Source organism: Bison bison, unplaced genomic scaffold (assembly GCF_000754665.1).
Source record: "Bison bison bison isolate TAMUID 2011002044 unplaced genomic scaffold, Bison_UMD1.0 scf7180017864039, whole genome shotgun sequence".
Lineage (NCBI taxonomy): Eukaryota > Metazoa > Chordata > Mammalia > Artiodactyla > Bovidae > Bison > Bison bison.
This window is the reverse complement of record NW_011494611.1, coordinates 2547242-2574306: the sequence shown is the minus strand read 5'-3', so window position 1 is coordinate 2574306 and position 27065 is coordinate 2547242. Positions and strand designations below refer to the sequence as shown.

General features: G+C 48.8%; 1 protein-coding gene across 1 annotated transcript in view; it reads right to left on the bottom strand.

Annotated features, from left to right (window-relative positions):
• LOC104985161 (whirlin-like) overlaps nucleotides 1-27065 on the bottom strand; it is a gene marked incomplete at its 5' end in the record, with an annotated part of 69039 nt that overhangs the window by 36289 nt on the left and 5685 nt on the right. Inside the window, one exon of the mRNA XM_010835191.1 lies at nucleotides 6460-6678. Coding sequence (XP_010833493.1) covers nucleotides 6460-6678 — 219 coding nt within the window. The remainder of the gene's footprint in view (nucleotides 1-6459; nucleotides 6679-27065) is intronic.

Here is a 27065-nt window from a genome sequence, read left to right as displayed (position 1 = left end):
GGGAGGGCAAATGTCATGGAGTCAGTTAGGAAGCCATTCAACTAGCTATCTCTTTCTGAAAAGTCATTCACCCGACAGTTATCAGGGGCTCTGCACCCATCAGGCACCCCTTACATCTATTATCTCACTTCATTCTTCAGTCCTCCCCTCTGGAGATCAGGGGGGAAGTAACTTGCCCAGGGTCACGTAGCCAGTCCCCTACTGGTCAGGGGGAGGTCCTGGAGAAGACAGACTCAAGTCCAAACTGACCACGAAGATTGTCGGGGGAGAGAGCAGAAAGGAACCTGGGAGCACACAGATGGCTGTGTCCCCTTCAAATACTAAAGATGAAACAAGCCCCACGGCTTGCCGGTCACTTCCCCGTAAATCCTTTACATGGGAATAAAATGGAGTCTTCATCACAGGACTATAATAACAGACCTACCCACAGCAGGGTATCTGCTTCAATCACCTGCTGGCAACTCCACCAGCACTTGGCAGGAAACAAAACTCATCTAAGGGAAAGGGCACTCACTATGTGAGAGGCATCCTGGCACAGTGAAAAGAAGACCATTCAGGCTAATAATAAGAATATAAAAATAATAACTCATTAAAGCAATTGGTTACTGAATGTACTGCGTCTTTCCTAAATCCCTACTCAACACTTCACATGCCTTACCCCCTTTAGTTCTCTTTCCTCTTCTGTGGTTTCTCTTATTATCCCCAGTTTCCAGATAAGGAAACTGAGGCTGGAGACGTGAAATGGCCTGGCCAAGATCACAGAGCTGGCAGCTGGCAGAGCCCAGCCGTTTAACCAGCTTGCTGCATTGCCTCCCAGAGGACTGAGTTCACATCCTGCTTCTGCCCTTTACTCCTGGGCAACTCTGGGGCAAGGCCCAATGCTTTTCCGATCTTCAGTTTCCCCATCAGTGAAATGAGAGCCACACAGCCTAGCTGGGGCAGGCACTGCCATCCTTCTTCCAGCCCCCGCTTAGAACCCCAAGGAAGCAATGTGAACAGCCCCGGGAGATGACGTCCATAAATATTTGGGGGCAAAAAAAAGATATGAAAGGTACCTAGCACGTAGGCAGTGATGGATAAATGATGGTTGTTGCTGCCATGAATTACTGTGTCCCAGGCACCATCCTCTGTGCACACGATTTATTGATTCTTGAAACAGCCCCGTGTGGCTCCTGTGATCACCCCCAAATCACGGCTAGGGAAGCTTAAGTGACACACCCAAGGTCAGGTGACTCACCCAAGGTCACACAGTCCGGGAATTCTGAAACCAGGGGTGATACTGTGATTTATACTAAGAAATACATATTTTTGTCTTTGTCCTCCTTCCTGGCAATAAGCTCCGGAAACTTTGTAGATTCCTAAGTGATAAGACCACTAGGGGCATCTTTTGTTCTCATAAGGCGACTCTGGGTGCCTGGAAGGCGTCTGGTCACCAGAAAGACCCAGCCATGATCAGAAGCTTGGAATTTTCAACACCACCCCCATCTGCTTCAATGACCTGCTGGAAACTCCACCTTCCCCACTCTCCAGAGACGGAAGAAGCGCTAGAAATGGAGTTAATAACTGGTCATGCCTATATGATGAAGGCTCCATAAAAATCCCAATTGTATGGGGTTCAGAGAGCTTCCGGCTCAGTGGACAGGCGGAGGTATGGGGAGTGTGGTACATCCGGAAGGGGCATGGAAGCTCTGAAACCCTCCCACACACCCTGCCCTACGCACCCCTTCCGTCTGGATGTTCATCTATCCTTTATCATGTCCTTTATGATAAACTGGTAAACAGTAAGTAAACTATCTACCTGAGTCCCATGAGTCATTTTAGCAAATTAATCAAGCCGAGACAGGGTCATGGGAACCTCTGAGTTATGCCAATTGGTCAGAAGCATAGGTGATAAGCTAAACTTGAAACTGGCATCTGGAGTGGGGCAGTGGGGTGGGTGTCCCATCAGACTGAGTGTTTAACCTGTGTGACTGGACACTGTCTCCAGGAAGAGCGTGTCAGAATTGAGTTAAATTATAAGACACCCAGCTGGTGTTCCAGAGAATTACTTGGTGGAGAAAACTTGCACACATCTGGTGTCAGAGCACCCTGAATGTGATGATAAAGAAGAAACACAGGAGGAGCACTGTAGGATTTCCTTATACGGACTTCAGACCCAGTTCCAAACCCTCCTCACCTTCCATACCCAGCTGGTTCCCAGCTGGGAACCAAAGGGTTCCCAAAGGGGCAGGTCCCACCTTGTCTCTGCAGTTACTGAAGGGATGAGCTTGGGGGAGGGAACAGCTGCTGCTTCAGAGGATCTGCCTGCTTAGCCCAGATTGGGGCCGTGGCTCTAAGAAGCCACTGAGACTTGCCCACTTGCTCAGTGACCCTGGTCAGGGGTGGGCAGTAGGGGACATTTGAGTCCTGCATTTTAAAACAGTCACTCATGCAATTAATATTTCTGACTAGTCAAGGCTATGGTTTTTCCAGTGGTCATGTATGGATGTGAGAGTTGGACTGTGAAGAAAGCTGAGCACTGAAGAATTGATGCTTTTGAACTATAGTGTTGGAGAAGACTCTTGAGAGTCCCTTGGACTGCAAGGAGATCCAACCAGTCCATCCTAGAGGAGATCAGTCCTGGGTGTTCATTGGAAGGACTGATGTTGAAGCTGAAACTCCAATACTTTGGCCACCTCATGCGAAGAGCTGACTCATTTGAAAAGACCCTGATGCTGGGGAAGATTGAGGGCAGGAGGAGAAGGGGGCAACAGAGGATGAGGTGGTTGGATGGCATCACCAACTTGATGGTCATGGGTTTGAGTGGACTCCGGGAGTTGGTGATGGACAGGGAGGCCTGGTGTGCTCTGGTTCATGGGGTTGCAAAGAGTCAAATACGATTGAGTGACTGAACTGAACTGAACTGAAGCATGTGCACTGTGCCAGGCCCTGATTCAGGCCCTGTGAGTGCACCAAAGCACAGCACCAGTGGTGGGGAGGAGGCCCTACCCTTGTCTCCATTTTATAGAAGAGGAGGTTGAGGCTCAGAGGGGTTATGTAACTTCTCCAAGGTCACACAGCTGGCAAGTGGTGGGGTGAGGATTTGAAGCCAGGCAGTCTGGATCCAGTGTCTTACTCTTCCTGTCATGCTGACGAGATCCCGTCTAACCCCCACAGCAGATCTGTCCTAGGTTTTTTATACGGAGACCACATCTGTACCATAGAGACTACGGGCCAGCGCAGAATGGGAAGCTGGAATGAGGAACAACTCTGCACCCTATTCACCTCTGAGCATGTGACCGTGACTTGGGAGCAGACAGGCCTGATTCTTGCAGGAGTTACCTGTGTTCCTCCCTTCTGTTCTGTCCTGCAGCCTCTGGGATGGTTCTCACACTCCAGTGTAGAGAAGAGCCTTACTAGCAAGGGCTGCAAAATCAGAACTAGCTAGGGACAGTGGAGCGGCTTTCAAGGACAATATCACTACCGGGGATTTTTACATCACTTTTGCCTTGAGAACTCATTTGCCTAGAAGGTGTGTCCCCACGAGGGTTGAGGTTAGGCTTTTTGGAGTTTGGCACGGGAAGTCCAGAGTCTGGGGTGGCTATTTGGAATACCGGATGAGACCAGGCGGCTGGAGAGAAGAGAATCGGGCCAAGGAGCCAAAAGTGAGGGCTCCGGAGACATTTCCCCTATGCCCGTCCTCAGTGGCAAAACAGGGGCTACAGACTGTATCAGCAGGAGGAGGAAGGGGACAATGGAGAAGCTTCTCTCGTGTGGGTCAGGCCACTTCCTGCCTCCCGAACTATCTGTGTTCCCTCTGGAGCCTGACTGTCTCAGCTTCTGCCTTCTGCACACTCGCGTTCATGCATGCTCAGTCACTTCAGTTGTGTTCGACTCTTTGCAACCCTATGGACTATAGTCTGCCAGGCTCCTCTTCTCTCGACAAGAATGCTGGAGTAGATTGCCATTTCCTCTTCCAGGGGATCTTCCTGACACAGGGATCAAACCCGTGACACTTACATCTACTGCACTGGCCACTAGCGCCACCTGGGAAGCCCTTCTGCCTTCTACATTCCTATATAAGTTACTCCAAGACACCCACAGGGCACCTTCCATCCTCCCAACCTTCCCACCCACTCAATTCCAGTGCCAGGGTCCTTTTCTCTAAGCCTTGAAGATGCCACATTTATTCCCACTTCAGGGCCTTTGCACATGGTGTCCTAGCTGCCTGGCATTTTCAACGCTCAGAATGATACACAGCAGCTCCATCTTCCTCTCGGTCTCAGCTCAGAAGTCACCTCCTCAGGGAGACCCTCCCAGCCCACCTCATCTGAAGCAGGGGCTCCCTCCCCATCACTCTCCATCACCCTTCCTGATTTTATTTCCTTCCATCAAGCCTCACCATCTTAATTATCTTGTTCAAATATGCTCATTTCTGGACCATCGTCTCATTCCTCCTGTGACGTCCAAACTCACCAGTAGCTTCCCCAGAGCAGGGCTTCATGTCTTCTGGCCATTTCTCCATTCCCACCTCCCATGACAGCACCAGGTATACCATAGGTGCTCACTAAGCATGGGCTGACTCACTCAATGGATCCTAGTAGCTGCGGCACCTGAGTCTTGGATTTTGCATCTCCAAAATGTTGCTAAGGGCACCCACCCCATAGAGCAACCACAAGGATATGGGAAGATGCTGTAAGCAAAAGCCAGCACATGGCGAGCTCTTCCCTGATCATAATTACTACCCTAAGATCATGCCCTCCAGAGGGAAGGCTTGAGAAAAAGATACAAGTTCTCTGCCCAGCCCTGGAAGGCTGGCCTTGAAAACGACTCAATGCCACAGGCTGTGCCGCTTTCTCGAGATGGCCAGAGAACAGCAGCGCCTGGCGGGAGGCGGGTATGAGCCCCTTTCTGCGGCCAACCAGCCCTGGCCCCCTTGAAGAAGCCCAGGCAGGTGCTGGTGGTGCACACGAACTGGCTACCCCACTGCCTCTCTGCCGGCAGAAAACCCCGCCACCTCTGCTGGATCCAGCATACTGATATTTGAGCAAAGAACACAAAACACATTAAATAAATGTTATGGTCTTATCGACAGGAAAGGAGAGCTAAGAAAGAGTCTCCAGAGGGAAGACGCTTGGCTCAGAGCCCCAAGCTGTGTCAAGGTCTTAAAACGTCAGAGAGCTGCTTACAGGAAGGACTTTCTTGGTCCCAGGAGCAACGAAAGGGTGCAAGGCAAACAGCACCCCGAGTTAACCTTAAAATATCAGGGGGGACCATCTCTCAGTCCTTTCTCAATTTTATTAAAGAAACAATCATAGTCTTGGGGAAGGAAGGCTCTGTAGGGGGTATTGAGGCCCCTGCCCTCTTCTTCAGGTTACAGCATCCCATGGTGCTTTGGGCTACAACCCATCCCCCACCAGCCACAGTACTGGTGTTTCTGTCAATCAAAGGCACCTCCCTGCCAGCCAATCAGGTGCTCCCTTCCCGATACACGAATCTTGAGCGAAAGGATGCAGAGAACAGAAACCGTGGGGACCCCTTTCTTCCTGGGGGCTGTATCTTGAGTTCCTCAGCTTCAGTTCTGGGCTTGCCCACACACTGCCAGTCAATTCTGACTTTGTGGAAGGTGACCAGGACCAGTTTCCGTTCCTTACAACCCGAGACCCACACTGCAAAAGGTGCCCCATGAGGCTTGGAGTCCTGGCAGCTGCATGTGGCCATGCGCCTGGATCTGGGGCACTGAGGAGTTAAATCATCGCGAGTGTAAATCATCTGAGCATCTTCTCTTCCTCTGTCCACTCTTGGGGCTACATGAAGACTAGGCTTCAACCATAAGGGGCAAAATATCACAGAAGACAGCAGAGGGAGAAGAGAGCTGCCCCCCAAGCCTAAAGGGTCCCCTATACTCTGCCATGGAGAACTGATGCTTTCTAATTGTGGTTCGGGACTCTTGAGAGTCCCTTGGACTGCAAGGAGATCAAACCAGTCAACCCTAAAGGAAATCAACCCTGAATATACATTGGAAGGACTGATGCTGAAGCTGAAACTCCAATACTTTGGCCACTTGATGCGAACAGCTGACTCATTAGAAAAGACCCTGATGCTGGGAAAGATTGAAGGCAGGAGGAGAAGGGGACAACAGAGGATGAGATAGTGGGATGGCATCACTGACTCAAAGGACATGAATTTGAGCAAACTCCGGGAGATGGTGAAGGACAGGGGAAACCTGGCGTGATGCAGTCCATGGAGTCACAAAGAGCTGGACATGACTGAGCAACTGAACAAATAACAACACGGGAATTGAGGGAGATGAAGCCCAGAGCCCCTACAAAACCAAGGCCTTTCTTCCAGGCTCTAAGAAGTTTCCCTGTTCTGGGTTTGGCAAGGAGAATGGCATCTCAGTGGCCAGCTCCCCCACCCCGACTCCCACCAGCCCTCCATCTCCAGGAGGCCCTGCGAGGCCAAGGCCAGGAGGCTCACCTTTTTCTCATCCCCGCCTTGCAGGGGGTGTAGGGCGCTCCTCCGGTCACCCTCACGCTGCCGCAGGGCGCTGCCGTGGGGCTGGGGCAGGCCTGAAGGTGGGGAGGTGCTGCGGCCCTGGGGGTCCACCCAGGTGTAGATGTGGTTGGTGACGTAGCCACCGGGGATGCGCCCCGCTGAGTACACCGACAGCACCAGCTTCTTGGAGCCCTTGAGAGCCTAGAGAGAGAGAGAGACACCTGTTAGCAGGAAAGGGGATGGTGAGAGATTGTCCAGAACTTGCTTCCTCTTAGGACCCTGCACACAGAGGAGGCAGCCAGCCCCTATGTCTCTTCCCTTTCCCAGCCCTCAGTTTTGTCTTAGGGAAATGAGGACATCTGTCCCACCCCACCCCATCCCTCACCTTGAAGTGGTCCAAACACAAGAAATAGGACCTCTCAGCAAATCTTTGCTGAAGAGTCGATGGAACAGGCCTACAACTGCATCCTTAGAAAGGCCTGCTGGGCTGCCCTCTGGGAACATGGACTCTGAATGTTCCCACCATTCCTTACTTGATATGGGAGGCTCACCGTGCCGGGACTATTTGTGCAAACAACGTAGTGGTCTGGAAGGTGGGTACAGGCAGAGGCGCCTACAGGACCAGCCCCCAGATCAAAGCCCCCTGGTGTGAGTCTGTAGAGTGTCCCTGGAAGGCATTTCACACATCAACACGACTCAGTGCCGGCGGAATCAAGCACACCCTGTGTGACTGCACAGGGAGAGGACTCAGGAGCCACGCCTGGTCTCCTGCCGTCCAGCCCCGTGTGCTGTTCTCCACGCTCACTGTGTTGTGCACCCTTTCTCTGTAACAAATCTTAGCCACTAGCACAACCATATGCTGAACCCACGAGCCCTCATGGAAACTAGGGAAGATCTCGACGACCCCAATAGAGAGTTAAGAGATAAAAATACTGATAATAATGGCCATCACTTTATGGCAAATAGAAGGGGAAAAAATGGAAACAGTGGCAGATTTTATTTTCTTGGGCTCCAAAATCACTGTGGATGGTAATTGCAGCCATGAAATTAAAAGACACTTGCTCCTTGGAAGAAAAGCTATGACAAACCTAGACAGAGGGTTCAAAAGCAGAGACATCACTTTGCTAACAAAGGTGCATATAGTCAAGAGTTACGGTTTTCCCAGTAGTCATGTTTGGATGTAAGAGTTGGACCATAAAGAAGGCTGAGCGCTGAAGAATTGATGCTTTCAAACTGTCGTGTGGAAGAAGACGCTTGAGAGTCCCTTGGACACCAAAGAGATCAAACCAGTCAACCCTAAAGGAAATCAACCCTGAATGTTCATTAGGACTGATGCTGAAGCTGAAGCTCCAATACTTTGGCCACCTGATGTGAAGAGTTGATTCATTGGAAAAGACCCTGATGCTGGGAAAGATTGAGGGCAAGAGGAGAAGGGGGCAATAGAGGATGAGATGGTTGGATGGCATCATTGACACAATGGACATGAGTTTGAGCAAGCTCAGGGAGATAGTGAAGGACAGGGAAGCCTTGCGTGCTACAGTCCATGGAGCTGCAGAGTCACACATGACGTAGTAATGGAACAACAGCAACAATGGTAGCTTAACAATGATAAAAGGCCTGTATGTGTGAGACATTCTGCTGTGTACCTGACGTGCTTTATCTCCTGAAATCCTTATGGAATCCAATCTTGGTGAGGAGGGATTCCATGACTCAGTTGAAGTAAAGGAGGAGAAATGACCTGCCCACACAGCTAGTAACAGATTTCTTTCCCACAGCAACTAATGTTGAGTGTAGGTACCACCTTGACTTGACACTTTCTAGTCCGGGGATGGAAGGACCACAGGGAGAGGTGAACCCAAACTCTGCCCCTGGAGCAGCCATACTGCTTTCCCATGATGCACCTGTACTGACATGAAGCCCTTTATTCTGGGAGGTGGTCACTCAGCACTGGGATTAACAAGCATACACACCCCAGAACCTGGGATTTTGTATCAGTGATAGTACCTACACATGGGTAAGCTCATGTGTATTAAAATCACATTTACAATCATTACAAAGCATTTTAATGTGATAGATCTTACAATCATTACAAAGCATTTTAATGTGATAGATTTTAATGTTAAGTGGGGTCAGAGGATATAAATCCTGTCTCACAGTGTGATCTCAGTTAAGAGAAAAATTACACAGGGAAAAAAAATTGAAACCGAGGAGTAATGTGCCAAGATGCCAGCAGTCCTTCTCTCTGGGGGGCAGGATTATGGGTGGTTATTATTTTGTTCTTCCTGTTTCTCTATATTTTCCAAATGTTCCCGAAGGAAGGTGTAGTGCTTTCAATATCAGAAAATAGCAATATGCATAAAAGGGGAGGGTGGCACTTAACTCTCTGAACCTGCAGAGCACTGTGTAATACTGACCCCCAGTTCTCTCCATGGACAAAAGGGGTCAAGGGCGTGGCTTTCAGAGACAGTGGAGAGCCCTGCTTGGGTAGAGTTTCCGGACAAGGACACTGGACCACAGGCCTGGACACTCTGACACCTGAACCTCTTCCAGAGGAGGAAGGTCGGGCTGGGAGGGCCCCTCGATCCCACAGTTAAATGCCAGTCCCAGGGCAGTGGGATAACGAGCAGATGGCAGCTCTCCAAAATTCTGCTTGTAAAAAACATTTCTGAGAAGATGAGCAAAGAAAGATTTACAGTGTTCTTTTCCCATTCCCCGGGACTCCCCTGACAGCACAATTGGGAAAATAAAATTTCTGTGAAGTTTAAGATGCAGGATGGAGGAAGCCTGAAACCAAGTAAGCTTTTGCTGGAATTTAGTGCACAGCATCCGCAGAAGCCACTGTGGCCTTTGAGGGGTCTTCCTAACCCCTCTGCCCAGCCTCTGGCTCCCTCCTCCATGAAGGCGTTGCTGAAGCTCTGATGCTGCTTCGATGGGCTTGCCTCTTCTCTGCTTCCTCCCTGGGACAGACGGTGAGTCTGAGCCCTCACTCATTCCACAAGGGCTGGCCAAGAGCCTACTGTGTGCCGGGCCTGGAGAGAGAAATGTGAGCATATCTTCAGGGCACCTGCAGCCTGAAGAGAGACAAGGCTTCGCTGGGCCCAGAGTGCGTGCCTGCCCGCGAAGCCGCTTCAGCCGTGTCTGACTCTTTGTGACTCTGTGAACTGTAGCCCCCCAGGCTCCCCTGTCTATGGGATTCTCCAGGCAAGAATACTGGAGTGGGTTGCATGTCCTCCTCCAAGGGATCCTCCTGACCCAGGGATCGAACTCGAATCTCCTGTGACTCCCACGTTGCAGGTGGATTCTTTACCTGCGGAGCCACTGGGGAAGCCCAGGCCCAGAGTAGGTCCTCAGAAAAACCTGTTTGCCCTGACTGGGTGACAAAGCAGATTTTTGGCCTCCAAATGAACCATAACACGCACAGGCATCACCCCGCAGCCACCTTCCTCGTCGGATCTGGAAGGCTGCGCTGGAATTTGGGACAGGGGAAGGCAAGTGGAAAGAACGGGACCTTGTGGATCTGGGCAGAACTGGATTTAAGTCGCCTCTGTCACTTGTGAGTCCGGGGTCACTGAGGCCGGCTGCTTCTGCTCTCAAAGCAGCACAAGTTGGTGGGGGAGAGGCGCGGACAATGCCCACCTCTCAGAATCCTGTGGGTAAAACGGAACACATAGAGGCTGGGCGTCTGCACACAGTGGGGGGTCAGCACGTGGCGGAGCCCACTCCCCTCTCCTAGCAGTGACTCCGCATTGAGAAGGCAAACCAGGTGTAGAAAAGCGTTATCCAAGGAGTGGAAAGAAAAAGAAGGTGTCTGAGAGAATGAAAATCAACGCACAGTGCACGATTTGTATTCTGTATCACTGGCAATAGTGGCATTTTCTTGGTCAGTTCTATAAATAGGCGAGCAGCAACCTTGAGAATGGAGAGGAGGTTAATGCCTTTGATGAGAACAAGAGGGAAGGCTGGCACCGGAGAGGGCCTGGCAGGTCACTGAGTCTCCCATGCACCGCCAGCCCCCAGCGTGCTGCAGAAAGGGACTCTGGCAACCCGAGAAGGGAAGGGACACAGAAGTACAGCCCGGACACAGGAAGCCAGCCCTGGGCAAGCGGCTTCCCCTGTGCACCTCGGTCTCCCTGTCACCAGCCTGTGGGGCCAGAAAATCTGAAGGCCACTCCAGCCTGGAACATTCCAGAACCTCTGATGTTGGCTCTTTAGGGGCAGGGGGTACATGTGGGCTTTCACTGGGTCTTGGAGAGCTTGAATATCATCATCCACTGCTGCTTTATTTTTCTGGGAAAACTGCAAAAAAAAAAGGATTCCTGAGACAGCACTTTCCACACCTAAACAGGCTCTGCGAACACGGTCCTGGTGCCGGGGCCATTAGAATGCAGCGAGGAGGGCTCCATCCATGGCGCTTTGACCAAACTGTGTGTGTCATGCAGGGAAGGCGGGAGGAGGGGAAGGTCTAGGAGTGCAGTCTCTGCTTTTTCCTGGCTGTCTTATCTCTCTCTCTCTCTCTTTTTTTTTAAAAACAACCATTTGCTTATTTTTAAAAGGTGTCCCTGGCAGGAGGCGAAGGGGACAACAGAGGATGAGATGGTTGGATGGCATCACTGATTTGATGGACATGAGTCTGAGCAAACTCCGGGAGCTGGTGAAGGACAGGGAACCTGGCATGCTGCAGTCCATGGGGTCGCAAAGAGTTGGACACAACTGAGCAAATGAACTGACTGAATGGAAGGATTAATTCATAAAGAGAGCTGGCTGGCGCTTTCTTGCCCCGAAAGCCCTTCCACCTGCCTACCTCACTCACTCACCATTGCCACCTTGATCCCTGAGGCTCAGGCCATCTGGAGGATAATGTGGTTCTCGTTCCCGGTTAGGTGCCCAGAACTGGTGGCTTCTCTCACTGGCATGCCTCAGTAGCAAGCAGCCTTATACAGCAAGGCAAACTAGAAAGGACTCTGGTTGTGAAACAGACACTCAGGCATATCTCCATTGTGTTCTGCTGCATGGTCGAGGGCTATGCCCTCCTCTTGCTGGCCTCAGTTTTGCCAACTGGCAATGAGCTGGTTCCTAGGTGGCGCTATTGGTAAAGAAACCACCTGCCAATGCAGGAGACATAAGAGACGCGGGTTCCATCCTGGGAAAGGAAGATCCCCTGGAGGAGGGCATGGCAACCCACTCCAGTATTCTTACCTGGAGAATCCCATGGACAGAGGAGCTGGGCGGGCTACAGTCCATGCGGTCACAAAGAGTCAGGCACGACCAAAGTGACTTAGCAGCAGCAATGAGCAGAAGGGAATCTCTGATTGCTAAGGTCCTGCCCCAAGTTAAATTTGAATGTCCTCTGGTTCATTGCTATATTTAGGAGAAATGACGTTGCTACCAGGTCCTTGAACCAGATCTTGAATCTCGGGGCTCTGAGGTTCCACATCAGTTGGGAGGGACCAAAAGGGTTTAAGAAAACACCAGAAGGGCAGATGGAGCATCTCAGGTGTGGCAGGATATGCACCCCAACTCGGCATTATCACAGCAGCAGGGACCTTCAAAGGGACCCGATGGCTGGGGAGACAGCCTCCAATGGGACCGCAACCATGCGTCTTTGTTCTTCACAGACAGCAGCCTGTGTGTGGTAGACAACCTCCAAAAGCTACCTAAAAGCAGTGTACCAGTGCCTGCTGGCGACTGGCGACCACACCCCTCTCCTGCTGCAGCAGCCGGCAGAACGAGCCAGTCTCTTGAATCAAATGCTTTTAAGTTGTGCCACCTCACGCAAGTGACCAAACCTCTGTTCATCTGCTTCCCTCCTGGAAAATTAAGATCTGTTTTCCCCAGTCTCTAGGTAGAAGAAGCCTATTAGCATAGTGCCTCGTACTTAAGAATTCAATGAGCTAAGGCTAAACAAATCCCATGAGATCTGGGAAGAGTCCACTGCAAGCAAGAGCCGTCATCAGAGTCCCCTGCTCCCTTGCTTGCTATCACGTTTACTGGTGAAACTCCACCAGGGGGTTTGCCAGCATGCCACCAGGTCATATCACAGAGGAATCTCGATCTGCCCAGGCAGATGGCACGGCTGAGACATTACCCATCACCAGATGATGACGCAGGCAGCATGCTATGATTGCGGGAATGTAAATTATATGTGGATGTCTTCAAACTTAATAACTGGCTAGTTGGATTAATGCTCTCAGGAGGCACATCTGCCTCACTCAGCTCTTCAGAGCTGACTCTAACACCCCAAAATCACAGACCAGGCGACAGAATTCTCTGCTCAGCAGAAGACTGAGAAATAGACTGGAGATAGTTACAGTACGAAGAGACTGGGGAGTGGGGAGGAACTGTGTTAACAAGCAGGTGCACACATGTTCCCGTGTTTAAAAACATGCACCAAAGTGCAAGCACAAGGTCACAAGACCATGAGACTACTGCCTGGAGAGGCAGGTGCGAAAGAAGCGTTCCGGAAAAGTCTTGAGTGAGGACACATAATGGTGAGTCATCCAGCTTATTTCAGGGCAAGGTCTTCTCTTCTGGGGAACAGATCACTCAGAACAGAAACTCAGGAAGGAGGGCTGGTCTAAGACCCAGGTTAGTGACAGGGAAGAGAGGGAAGGATCGTGCTGGCCTGCTCTTCCTGATTCTACCTTGCCTAGCTGGGTTTTGGGTTCCGAGTCTCTGGGCTCCCATCCTGGCTCTGCTGTTGACTTACTGTGTGACACAGAGCAAATGACTTAAGCTCTCTGTACCTGTGTCTGCATTCAAAATGCCACTGTTTTAAGGATGATCAAGATAATATAAACTACCTATACAGTATATATAGCCGCACAGCAGTAAAGAATCCGCCTGGCAATTCAGGAGACAAGGGTTCGATTCCTGGGTCGGGAAGATCCCCTGGAGGAGGAAGTGGCAACCCACTCCATTATTTTTGTCTGAGAAATCCCCTGGACAGAGGAGCCTGGCAGGCTATAGTCCACTGGGTTGCAAGGAGTGGGACAGTACAGAGCGACTGAGGAACAACATAGTACGCGGCACAGAGTAGGTACTAAAGGCACGTGAACTCCTTTCCTGGGCCTGCCAGCTCCTTCTCTAAACAGAAGCCCTAGAAAACCTCTAAAACTCTCATCTGCGTGGACACCAATACCCGAGCAACTCTAGCCTCTCCCTCCCAACTTGCCTCCTCTTCAGAAACGTCCTCTCTTTTGATCGATACGTCCTCATATCGGCCCTGACTGACACTCAGCCCCTTTCTCACCACCTCCAGGAAGCCTTCTTAGACAGTGACTGACTTTCCTTTTCTGAGAGCAGCTGGCACACTTGTATGTTTTTGTTGCCATCTATACTCCAGCTTCTGTATCACCTTCACGCATTCTGTCTCTAAGACTGCAAGAGCAGCTCCTTGAGGCACACTGCCTATTCTGTTTTCTTTATCCCCTCTCCCTGCTCCTTCTCCTCCACTCACTACCCCTTCATTCATTTCATTCATGTGCTCATTCATTCAAGATATCCGTTGGGCTTTGAAGATGCTAGGCAGCCCCTGGAATCTGTTAAAAGAGGCCACAGAAAGAGCAGTGCACTGGCCTGGGGCCCAAATGCCCTGGATCACCATCCCATGCTTGTTCACACTCATGTGAGCATGTCTCAGACACACGTGGAATTCAGAGAAGCAGAAGGGGTAGTGCTTTAGAGCCACAGCTCTGAAGCAAGACTTCAAGGATTCCGTTCCTGGCTCTGCAATTCACCAGCGGCAACCCCAGGCAAGTTACCTAGCCAGCCTGTGTTCCAGTTTCCCAGGCATGAGATGGGATAATAGTAGTATTATCTCACAGGGCCGTGGGGACGATTAAATTAGTTAATATGCATAAAGTGTTTAGTGTCTGGAAGATAGGTAAAAGGTACAGAAGGGTGAGGTGTTGTTATTACTATGGAGAGCCCAGAGCAGAAGTCACAACCCACCATCCACAGCAACCACGGCTACATTCTGGTGTCTGTCCATCTCGGTTTGTTCTGTATATTTTACAAACACACGGATGTTCACACACAAAACTATTGTTGTCTGAGGTTTGCATAGGATGACTCATGCTTAACATTTCATTGACATCTTTTTTCAGCTAAAAATACGTATTTTGAGGATCTTTCCTTAAAAAGATCATCTCTTCCCATAATACACGGCATTCCCTGGCTGAGATGCACCACCACTGAATTCCAGCTCCCCTATTGCTGGAAATTTATGTTGCTTCTAAGTTTTTGCCAGCACGAACAATGCTGCGATAACATATTTATACTTGCATCCAATTTTCTACACCAAAGAGAAGTGGAATCCCAGAGACTGTGTTTTTTCATATGCAAACCTGTCCCTCTCTGTGTAGTTCCTATAACTACCTGCAGGGGGCAGCACTATGACACCTTAGTCTGTAAAAGGCATGAATTCCCCCTATCTAACAATGGCACCCCACTCCAGTACTCTTGCCTGAAAAATCCTATGGACGGAGGAGCCTGGTAGGCTGCAGTCCAAGGGGTCGCTAAGAGTCGGACACAACTGAGCAACTTCACTTTCACTTTTCACTTTCATGCATTGGAGAAGGAAATGGCAACCCACTCCAGTGTTCTTGCCTGGAGAATCCCAGGGACGGGGGAGCCTGGTGGGCTGCCGTTTATGGGGTCGCACAGAGTCGGACACGACTGAAGCGACTTAGCAGCAGTAGCAGCATGGGCACTTCGGATGGGACTGAGTCAGGGCTTTCCAGTGATTTTTTCCTGAAGCAGAGTTCACTCTGATGCAGGGATCCAGCCTACTATGTGCCTTCTTCCATAGGATCCAGAAATCTCCTAGTGTATGCAAATCTTTGCTCTGTCTTCCAATTTCTCCTAGAGACGAAGTACTGTATTGCAAAACACCAAAATAAAAAGGTGGCTTAGGGGGAAGACCCCTCAAGAGTTTTAAAGTCATAGATGTGCTCACTAGAAAACTATTCCCAGACAGAGGACCACGTCGTCCTAGCTGCGAGACTTCGGGCCAGTTCCTTAAGCCCTCCGGGCTGCACCCTTCTCACCTGTTTTGTGGTTGCTGTTTAGTCACTAAGTCGTGTGCAACTCTTCTGTGACCCCACGTACTGTAGCTGGGCTCCTCTGTCCATGGGATTTCCCAGGCAAGAATACTAGAGTGGGTTGCCATTTCCTTCTCCAGGGCACCTTCCTGACCCAGGGTTCGAACACACATCTGCATGCATCTCTGGCATCACAGGCAAATTCTTTCACTGCTGAGCCACGAGGGAAGGCCTCTCACTTGTTAAATGGGGTTATTCATGCCTACCATCACGGAGTTGAGTGGACAAAAGGAGGACAGACAAGATACTGGACACAAGACATCTTGCACTGGGCATGGTGCATAGCAAGTGTCCAGTAAACGATGGTTAACATTATTGATCACAGCAAATTACAGTGATGACTATGGGTTATATTCTTCCCACTGCACCTATGAAGAAAGACTGTCTGGGTGGTCAAGTGTCTTATGTAAGGTCAGAAAGAGGAAGAGAGGCAAGGCTTGAACTTGAATCTTGGATTCTTCAAACTCATGTATCTTTTACCAGTAGTTCAAGAGGGTTCAAATAGGGACTTCCCTGGTGGTCCAGTGGTTAAGACTACAGGCTCCCAGTGCAGAGGGCCCAGGTTCGATCCCTGGTCAGGGAAGTAGATCCCACATTCCACAACTAAAAGATTCTGCTTGCTGCAATTAAGACCCAGCACAGCCAGATAAATTTTTTTTTTTAAGTAAGTTCAGATAACACAAGGCCAACCATATGTCAAAGCTACATAAGATGGACAAGGAGAGGGCCTGAAAAGGGGGCTTGGACTTACAGCTTGCAAGTAAATGAGACACCTTGGCCTCTGGAACCCTGAGCTGGTCCCAGGCGCAGCACAGACACTGGAAAGACCCTCTCCGCTCAGCCCCACTGGGAGGGAGGGCGGAAACTGGCGCGTGGACTCCCTCTCTCTGTGGCATATTTTAATGTCATGAGAAAGTAAAGCCCTAATTAACACTCTGTCTTCAGAGCTCCTTCCTCTGCACCACGTTTTATCTGTGTTAATTATCACCTCTTACAGGGACCACTAACTGCAACAGCTTTCCAGCCTCCTCTCCCAGCCTCCAAAATTAGTCTCTGCAGGGCAATCTGGACATCCTTTTAAAATGAAGTGGGCCCTGTCCCTGCCCTGCCCCAAACCCTCCCAGTGCCTCTCCAGCCTGCACAGCCAACTCTGCTGCCCAGCCGGCCTCCTCTCCTGCCCTGCCGCCTGGCCTTTTTATAGTATCAAGAGCTCCAAGCTACTTACATGTTCTGCTCCCTGTCCCTCAATATTCATATCTCAACGTGCATGCATGCTCCATCGATTCAGTCATGTCTGACTCTTTGCGACCCTATGGACTATAGCCCACTAGACTCTTCTGTCCATGGGATTCTCCAGGCAAGAATACTGGAGTGGGTTGCCATGCACTACCCAGGGGATCTTCCTGACCCAGGGATTGAACCCGAGTCTCCTGCATCTCCTGCACTGCAGGCAGATTCTTTACTGCTGATCCACTGGTGAAGCCCTACCTCAACATACTCACCTTACATATAAGTGATTATTTTATCAACATCTTTCACAACAGAGAAGACGGGAGATTCTGGTTTGGTCATAGATGTGACCAAATGTATCAGTGACCAGATGTATCAGTAAATATGTAAACCAGTAAATATGAAAGATGGGAGACTGTGGGTGATCCCACGTAAAATGAGAGACACTGAAAAAAAACAACTAAAATTCCTCCTGAAATTGACCTCCTTCCTCTTGAAATTGAGTGCCAATGAGGAGTTTTTACCTCTGCTGAAGTACCAGTGAGTTTTCTATAGAATCTGAAAGAATGTATTAATTTCTCTTTTTGCCTTGGTTTTACTAGGAATTTCAGAATTCCATTTGAATATGTAATATCAATCCTATAAAGGCAACACCTTGCACATGCCTATGTGTGTTAACACACACACACACAATACACTTTCCAATATTGTTTCTGATCTCTCTGCCTCTTTCACGATAAGCTTTTTAGGTTAATTCACTCAGTTATTTTTGAAACAGGACGTAATATTAATTACAAATATATTAACAAATAAGTAAATGGGATACATGGCTTCCCACGTGGCTCAGCAGTCAAGAACCCTCCTGCCAATGTAGGAGACGCGGTTTCGATCCCTGGGTCAGGGAATGGAACCCACTCCAGTATTCTTGCCTGGAAAATCCCCTGGACAGAGGAGCGTGGCGGACTACAGTCCATGGAGTCTCAAGGAGTCAGACATGACTGAGTGCACACACGCACACAAATGGGATTCAAAGAGTTAAAAGAAAGTGTTAACCATTTCTTTGCTCACTTCTACTTCTTGCATCCCCAACCTCACTCCTGGGAATTCATCTTCTATTATTCTTTCATGAAGATAATAGATTCTCTCGATTTTTAAAAACAAACAAACAGGGAGTTTGGAGGAGAATGGATACGTGCATCTGTCTGGCTGAGTCCCTTCGCTGGTCACTTGAAACTATCACAATGTTAACTGGCTGTACCCCGATACAAAATAAAAAGTTCAAAATAAATAAAGAGGATGTTCAATCACACCAATCACATAGGAGGTGCTCAATAAAACAACTGTGAAGCGGATGAATGAAGGCTAAAGGCCATCTCGATGATTAGATCTCCTCCACATGCAGTTGGAAGCAGAGATACTTTTCACAGACACTTGGGCAGTAACTGGGCTTTCTCATCCAACCTCTGTATCTCCCTCCACCTCTCAGAAATCCTTTGCTGCTGCTGACTTTGGTCTAAGAATGCACGTCATTTACAAACAGAAGTCCAAACATCGTCAGTCTAAATTCTTGTGGAATGTTGACATCAGTTGGGTGGCAGCGTGGTGAGAAGTCACTCGGTCTCCAAGAAGGTCAGCTTCGTTGTCATGTACCTGAGGTCTGCATGCCCACTGGGGGCTAGATCGAGACCAAGACGAGCCCTGACATGGCCCATCCGTTCTGGCTCTTTGAGGCCACTTCACCACCTTGAGCTGCTGCATCCAGGGAAAAGCAATTGAACTGCAGAGCAGCTGCGTGAGCCCAACCAAATGACCTCCCAGAAACGCAGCTCCACATAAAGGTCAGGAGGCGCCATGACAACATACGTAGGAAGCAAACATGAAAGGAGGAAGGTAATTAAACCATTGGGAAAATGTGAATGCATAGAGATATAGGCCAGGGGAGGTGTAGAGAAATGATGACTAGCTGACATCTTCTTTCCCCCTTTGCAGTTTTCTTAATGATGTTTAGATTTGCCTTGGAACCTAAGTAGATTTTCCAAAATCAACTGTGCATCCCCCCCTCCTTCTCTTTTCTTTATAAGTTTGACCTTCTCCAAAGGCTCCAGTGTGAAGATACAGAAGCAAATCTTTGCTCCAGTGCTGAGAATGCCAGGATCCCAAAGGCTGGAACGGGCACCTGACATTTCAAAGCCCCTGCTCTCCAGCGTCTTTGCTCCTAAATGTCTGGGTGAGCTAAGGCTGGGCAAAAAGGAAAAACACGGAGGATCAAAGAGAGGGAAAAAAGTGCTGTCTTTGGGGATAATGCCATGAGAAATTTACAAGAAGATAGTGACAGAGTGACCCTACCTTTGCAAAACATCTCACAAGATGAGGACAGAGCCAATTCCAGAAAGATATTGATTCTTTTTTAATGCAATTCTTCAATTATCCACTAAGCCTGGCTTTTAGTCTCTTATAATTTAAGTGAATTGCTTTACAAATGTTCTCTTAAATTTTGTCTCTTTATTCTTTTCTTTTTTTCCTTTAAGGAGGAACTAACAAGATTCTAGGGGTCATAGATAAAATCATGAGATGCACCTCGATGGGTTTGCAATGGACTGTTTGCTGTCCAGAATCAATGTGCATAGCACATCCATCCATCAGGAAAATCAGTTTCTATCAATATCGTTTTCTTGGTGTACAAGTGGATACACAGATGGGGAGTGGTAAAGAATCCTCCTGACAATGCAGGAGATGCAGGTTCAATCCCTGGGTCTGGAATATTCCCCTGGAGGAGGAAATGGCAAACTACTCCAATATTCTTGCCTGGGAAATCCCACGGACAGAGGAGCCTGGCGGACTACAGTCCATGGGGTCACAAAGAGTCCAACAAGACTTAGCGACTAAACAAATAGCAATTATGTACGTATATATGCATTTAATATATGATATATTCTATATACCATTTATATGTACGTGTGTGTGCTCAGTGGCTCAGTAGCATTTGACTCTTTGCGACTCCACAGACTGTAGCCCACCAGGCTCCTCTGTCCACAAAATTTTTCAGGAAAGAATACTGGAGTGGGTTGCCATTTCCTTCTCAAGGGGATCTTCCCGACCCAAGGATGGAACCCACATCTCCTGCATTGGCAGGCAGATTCTTTACCACTGAACCACTTTGGAAACCCCTATATATGTATATACAGCTATACAAACACTAAATATGCAAAGGGGTTCAACTTCATTATATAAATTAGAGTAGGATACATTTTGTCTATCAGATTGGCAAAAATGAAAAAGGAATATGATATCCAGTGTTGGCAAGGCTGGAGAAAAATGAGGCATCTCATACACTGCTAATGTTGGAGGAGGGACTGTAAAAAAACAAACTCTTCCCCAAGAGCACTTTGGCAACAGTTACCAAGCCTGAAAAATCTGCCTATTCCCGGAGCCAATGCCACCTCTAGAAAGACAGTCCAAAGAATTATTAGAGATGCGCTTCAATATTAATGTACAAGGATGTTTAAAGCAGAAATAAAGATAATGCTTTAAAAAAAAAAACAGTCCAACAAGAAGAAATTGGTTAAATAAATCATGTCTCTCTTTGTTGTGATATATTATGCAAGCATTAAAAATCATTTTTAAGAAATATTTATCAAGGTGGGAAAAAAAACAGTTGTGATACATTGTCTGGTGAAAGAGGCAGGCTTCGTGACTATGTTCAGAATGGCAGTTTTCTAGGAGGTTCCCAGGGCAAATTTACAGACACAGACACATGGGGGACTGGAGAGACAGGAATCAGTTGTCCACAGCGATGGTTTAAGGGAGGATTATCAAGATTTGGGGTTTCTTCCTTTGTGTTTTTCTGGGTTTCTAAATTTTCTAAATGGAACCTATCTCTCTTAGGTCATTAAAACCCACACACTTGTGCACACACATACACATTGGTATTTTAAAAGCTCAAACAGACTCCTCTCCTCCTCATGTTTCCTATGAGCTAAAGAAAACGGCCTTTGATGCGCCCAGTCCGCGATGGGGCTGACAGCCACCAGTCTTCTACGCAAGGCCCGGCAGACTCTGTCCTCATCCTGCCCAGAGGGCAGACAGCAAGACAGATTCAAGCCTCCACCAGTCAGCGAGATGATTTCATAAGTTACGGGTTTATCCTAATGGGGGTGCAGTTGAGGTCACAGTTATCTATTTAAGGAATTTCCACAGACAATGCACAAAATAAAATCCTGTCAAAGACCAGGGCATAGTGAGAGGGGTGAGAGGAGGGACAAGGAGGGGCAGGTGGCCATGCCCCCTCCGTGCCTGCCACCCAGCAAAGGACACGCGGAAAGACTTCCTGGGACGGGCAGGGCGGCCACGGCCTGGGTTGTCTGGCTCCTTGTGGCCTTTCTTGCTAAGTGGAAAAAACTGGGGGAAAGACGTACATGTACTGACCCAGCTCTGACCAGCATCACGGCTCATGCACCCCGCTTCTCAGTTAATAGAAGCTGTCGAGGGCAGTGGCTGTGAGCAATGCTTTGGAGGCAGAAAGACCTGGGTTCAAATCTTAGGCCTGCCACCTCCCATCTGTATGCAGGTGGCCGATCACTTCCTATTCCAGATGCTGTTTCCTCTCCCTGGGGACTGTGAAAAGTCAGTATGCGAAGCCCCGGCAGAGTTCCTGGAGCCACACAGAAGACTCTCCATGTGGCCATACGTATTACTGTGCTCGGTACTGCAAGCTTGTAAGCATCTTGTGTTACATATTTTATACCAAGTAGAACATCATTTGGCAGGAAAACAGACCCCAACACACTGGGTAATCATTCAGTGTTCGAATGAATAGATACGCGCGGTGCTTCAATACGTTACCTGTAAGGCCGTCAATATGGAGGAAATTGAACAGAGAAGGAACACAGAAGCTTAGTAACTTGTCTGCCATCTGACTACTCTTTCCATCACAATTTTATGGAAGAGGAATTTGAAAATCAGAAAGGTTAAGAAGTTTGCTCAAGACCCTACAGGTCCAAAGTGGCAGAGTTGAGCTTGGAACCCAGAATGTCTGACTCCAGAGCCCAGATTCAAGCACAGTAGGCTGCTCCCTCTCTCTGGTGTTGGGGTGATGGTCACAGTCCCTCAAATGGACAAAACCTGGGCTTAAATCCTGGCTTTGCCACTTTCCATCTTGGTGACAACAGGCAAGTGACAAATTCTTGGCAGTTTTGCAAAATTAAGTGAAAAACGTGGTGCCTATTAATAAGGCTGTCGTGATGGTCAATGAATTTTATATGTACAAAGGTTATTATTGTTCACAGAGCAACACTAGGAAATACATACTCTGTAATGATGAGAGAAAAGGAGGCCACCACCCAGAGGAAGCAGAGGGGAGAAGAGAAGGTTTCCCATAGATGGAGTAGCTGCCTGTGGGCAGCAGGTCTGCTAGGGGGAGGCACAGGGGCCATAAGACCATGGGTGGAGAGAAACGGACCCTTGCTGCTTGTCTGACCAAGTGTGAACTACATTCTGGCACAGCTGGGGAAAAGGACTGTCTGTGGGTAAGAAAGGATCGGCTCATGAGCAGCACGAACGTCAGGGTCAGGAGCTCGGCCTCTGCCCCACAGGTTCCCAGCTCCACTGTGAAGCGCTAGGCAGACCCAAGTTTCTAAAGTTCACTTTGCCTCCAGGACGCGGAATGGACTGGCGAGTAGATGAGCAAGATGGGAGACAGACAGGCGGACAGCAGGGAGGCCTCTGCCGTTTGGCAGTGGTGATAGGGGTCGGGGGGAGTGGTCTGAGACCTGCTGGAGAGAGGTCAGGCCGGAGAGTCGAACTCACCACGAGCAGGTGCAATCCCCAACAGGGATCGTGGAGAAGTTTTCGAACTGTGGTGTTGGAGAAGATGCTTGAGACTGCAAGGAGATCAGATTAGTCCATCCTAAAGGAAATCAACCCTGAATATTCATTGGAAGGACTGATGCTGAAGCTGAAGCTCCAATACTTTGGCCACCTGATGCAAAGAGCCAACTCATTGGAAAAGACCCTGAGGCTGGGAAAGACTGAGGGCAGGAGGAGAAGGAGATAACAGGATGAGATGGTTGGATGGCATCACCGACTTGGTGGACATGAGTTTGAGCAAGCTCCTGGAGATGGTGAAGGACAGGGAAGCCTGGCGTGCTGCAGTCCATGGGGTCGCAAAGAGTCGGGCACGACTGAGCGACTGAACAACAGCAGAGAGGTGCCATCAGAGGGTCAGAGATAAGCCAGGGCTTCCAGGCCAATAATACAGAAGAGCTGAAAACATAAGTAAAAATAAATACACTAAAGGGAGGAACAGATCCTGTTCAGAGACGACACAGGTAGAAGATGGGTGAAGAGACAGACATTTGGGGAGAAAGAGGAAGGAATCTGTGGGTGACCTGGACATTCTGACATGCCCCGTTGACTTAAAAAATCTCAGGATTTGGAGGAACTCTTGGAAGGGGGAGATGCTTCAGGAGAGTTGGGGAAAAAATCTGGGAGAAGGCTGGGGAACCCAAGGAGAAACAGGAAGGAGGAAGAAGAGAGAAGAAGAAAAGGATAAAGATGATGCTGGGTCCAGACACACCAAAGGACCCCACACCCTCTATCTGGGTCTGGGAGGACAGAAATGGAAGAAGGACTTACGAGCAAAGTTTCTGATAGCTGGATCACTTTTCTATTCTCTTATTAATCAGAAACCTCTTAGTGAAGCCTAGAACACCATTTCAGAAGTGGTTCAAATCAGCTGCAGAGGGTTTTTTTTTATTGTTTAAGAGTGGATGCCCTTGTTGTCAAATTACCACTTTCACCTGTATTAACTGCTTAAATGGGCTCTGCAAACAGCTTTATCTCCTCCGCCTCCTTATCAGGGCCCCTGGGGAGCCCATCAGGGAAGGACGCTGGGGAACAAGGCTGGGGACGCAGCTGGCCGGGGGGTGTCACACACTGGCCTCTGGGCCCCGCATCTATCTTGCCTCCCCACATTTTTAAGGGAGGTCGAGACACACAATTCCACTCAACACCTGGGCCTGATGACTGCTGCAAAATGAAAACGCAGATGCTGACATCCAGATAGGAGCAAATACATTTTTAAAGAAACTCTGTCTACGTGGGAACATTGATTACATTTAGTAAATGACCCTGCAATTCAAACAGTTACGATGGAACACGAGAGCCTCAAGTTCCAATATTTTCTGCCAAGTATATTTTTGCTTTAAAAAAAAAAAACAAAAAACAGGCACAACAAAAAACTGTCAAAGCCAAGCAAATTCAGTCGATAACATTTTTCATTTCACTTCTTGCAGTGGGACCTCCATGGCCTTATTTCTCAAACTTTTGATGTGCAACAGTGTCAGTAAGCTGTTCGTGAGGGCAGTGAGCCGGGCTCACCGGTGGGGGAGTCTGAGTCACAGAGAGGCAAAGGGAGTTAGCTGCCCAAGGTCACAGCCAAGTACACTCTCAGATGAACCCAGGTCCATCTCCAAAAGCTGCCTCTTGGGTACAGACCTCCCTTCCCTTGATTTTCCAATTTATCAGCTGACCTTGCGCATCTGGGATTGTGCTCTGAAATAGTTAAAGATGGGGACAGGGTGGATCCACGTCTCTGATCAAATCTTTGTGTGGATAAATGGGGGTAGGGAGGGGAGGAGGGATGGAATCCAAAAGAAAGACAGGCTTTCCAAACTTCAGAGTGGTCAAGAATTGCCTAGGGGGCTTGCTGGGCTTCCCTGGTGGCTCAGTGGTAAAGAATCTGTCTGCCAAGTGCAGAAGATATGGGTTCGATCCCTGGCCAGGGAAGCTCCCCTGGAGAAGGAAATGGCAACTCACTCCAGTATGCTTGCTTGGAGAATTCCAAGGACAGAGGAGCTCGGTGGGGCTACAGTCTATGGGGTCGCAAAAAAGTCAGACACGAATTAGCAACTAAACAATGGGGGCTTGTTAATTTGTGAATCACCTCTTCTAAGGCCCCAACTCCTGGGTGTTTGAAAACACCCTTTGATGTCACTGTACTCTCTTCTTCCCTGTAGCCGGCATCTTTAAAGTCCTGTAAAGAGGACATCTTGGGACCTGTTTATGGGAGGCTGATGTATTTGCTTTGCACTCAAAGTTGAGAGGATGCTGATATTATGAAAACTCAGGTAGAGAGGAAAAATAACTATGAAACTGGCTGCCAGCTGAAGCAAAGCCACAGCCAATTTAGCAGCAGGAACACAAATTCTCAAAGGGGAAGGAGGCAAAGGGGCAGGGACTGGAAAAGAAGAAGGGAAAAAAAAAGAAATTATGCATTCTCAGATAAAGCAGCTTTGAAACACACATGTGATTAACAGAAACTTGCCCTTCACCTAAAATGCTGAGGTTTCTTGAAACCCGCCAGAACGGTGTTTCTTTTTTTCTTTTTAATAACAAAAAACCAGAAGATACAGAAGATATATCTCATCACCCGAAATTGGTTCATTGATTGCTTCAGAATGCATAAATGGTTCTATTTTGGAAGCTCACACAGTCAGGCTGTGAAAATAACCTACTTTGGGGAATGTGATTTTAAAATTAAGAGCAAAATGACAAATTAAATAACCAAAGGGGTCTCATAGGGTAGACTTGGGAGGGTAGAGGATGGGAAAGACTATTGCCCACCAAGTCAGACCACACTATTTTAAAGACTTTTCATTGAAACAGTTTCCTACTTACCAATGTTTTCACACTTGTTCAGTCATTTGATCCCTACAGCCCTGGGAAGGAGGCAGGTGGGAGATTGCTGTTGTTGTTTAGTGGCTAAGGTATGTCCAACTCTTTTGCGGTAGCTATGCCCATTTCACAGTTGCAAAGCTGAGGTTCAGAGAGTCACATGACCTGCCTGCAGCCACACAGCTGATTTCCTGGCACACGACACTAGAGTTGATGGCTTTCCTTGAGTTTTCTATTCAGCACCCACTACACTGCAACCCCCAGACTTTCTTAAGCTATTACACTCAAGAACCAAGGTGTCCTGAACTCTCCAGCATGGCATTAGTAGTAAGAGCATTCCATTCATTCAGCAAATATTTATTTATGTATTAAAACACCTACTCTGCTCCGGTCACCGTGGAGGTATTGGGGTATGTGAGTGAGCAATGCAGATCAAATTTCGGTTCTCACAGAGCTTACGCACAGGGGGGAAAGCAGACGATAAACAGTTAAAATGTCCTTCTAGTAGTGACAAGTGTGCTGAAGGAAACTGAAGCAGGTTATGAGGATGGATGCGGGGGAGTGCGGGAGCGGGCGATGCCTTTGGAGAGGGTGGCAGGGAGGCAGAGGCAGGCCGGCATCACAGCTCTTAAAACACTTGGTGTCCTGTGCCTATGAGTAGTTCCAAGTCTCCCTCATGACTCCCTGAGGGCACAGGCTGTATACATTCATCTCTGATTTCCAAGTACCAGCCTGGGTGCAGTAAGTGCTGTTCAGAGCGCCTGTGGACAAAAGACTGTGCCTGAAGACAGGAGGACTAAAACATGCTGCTTTCTCTGGACGTGTGAGCATCAGACTCCCCACTTGGTCGAATGAAGCCTTTGAAAGACACCCTGAATGTCAGGCACAAAATGTGCCTTTTGCCTGCCTTCCAGCAGGGGGCTGGCACTGCCTTCTATGCGGATGGCTGTTTAACCCTAGGGCTGAGTTCCAGGGTAGGGAGGTAAGGAAAAAGGGCCACTGAAGTCCTGATCCCATTGGTGACTCCAGCCTAGTCAGTTTTACCTCCTTGAGCACCAGGCTCCCGACTTCCCTGCCTCCCCTGGGAGGCAGAAAGCATGAAGCAGTGTAGGCACACACTAAGCCTCTTCTCTTCCCGACAGAGTTCCGGTGATGCAAAGTTAAAATACAAGCCCCAGGGGGCTGCCTCCTGCAGTGACGCCAGGAGTGCAGGGAGTGGAATGCAGAGTCTGTTTCCTGCTCTTTGCGCCCTTTCCATCCGCCCTGCTGGAAAAGTAAAATGGCAACGTCTGCAGCCCAGGAATCTTGAAAAGGTGGCCCCCACCCTGGGGGGCGCAATTAGAAGTCCTTGTGAGCTCTACATTAACAGCAAGAAACTGATGTTTCTTGCTTGGGGGTTTTTAAAGAAACAGAAAGAAAAAGAATTGGCTTTGAAAGATCTGTATTGCAGCCTCCAGCTACCTCTAGCCATGAAATGCCATTCTTCCCATCAGAGCCTCTGGTCTGGAGTCCCTAAACGGTGGACACCAGACGCTGTCCTTCCAGGTCATCAAAGAACCTTGCGGGAAAGCCAGTTGGAGCCTA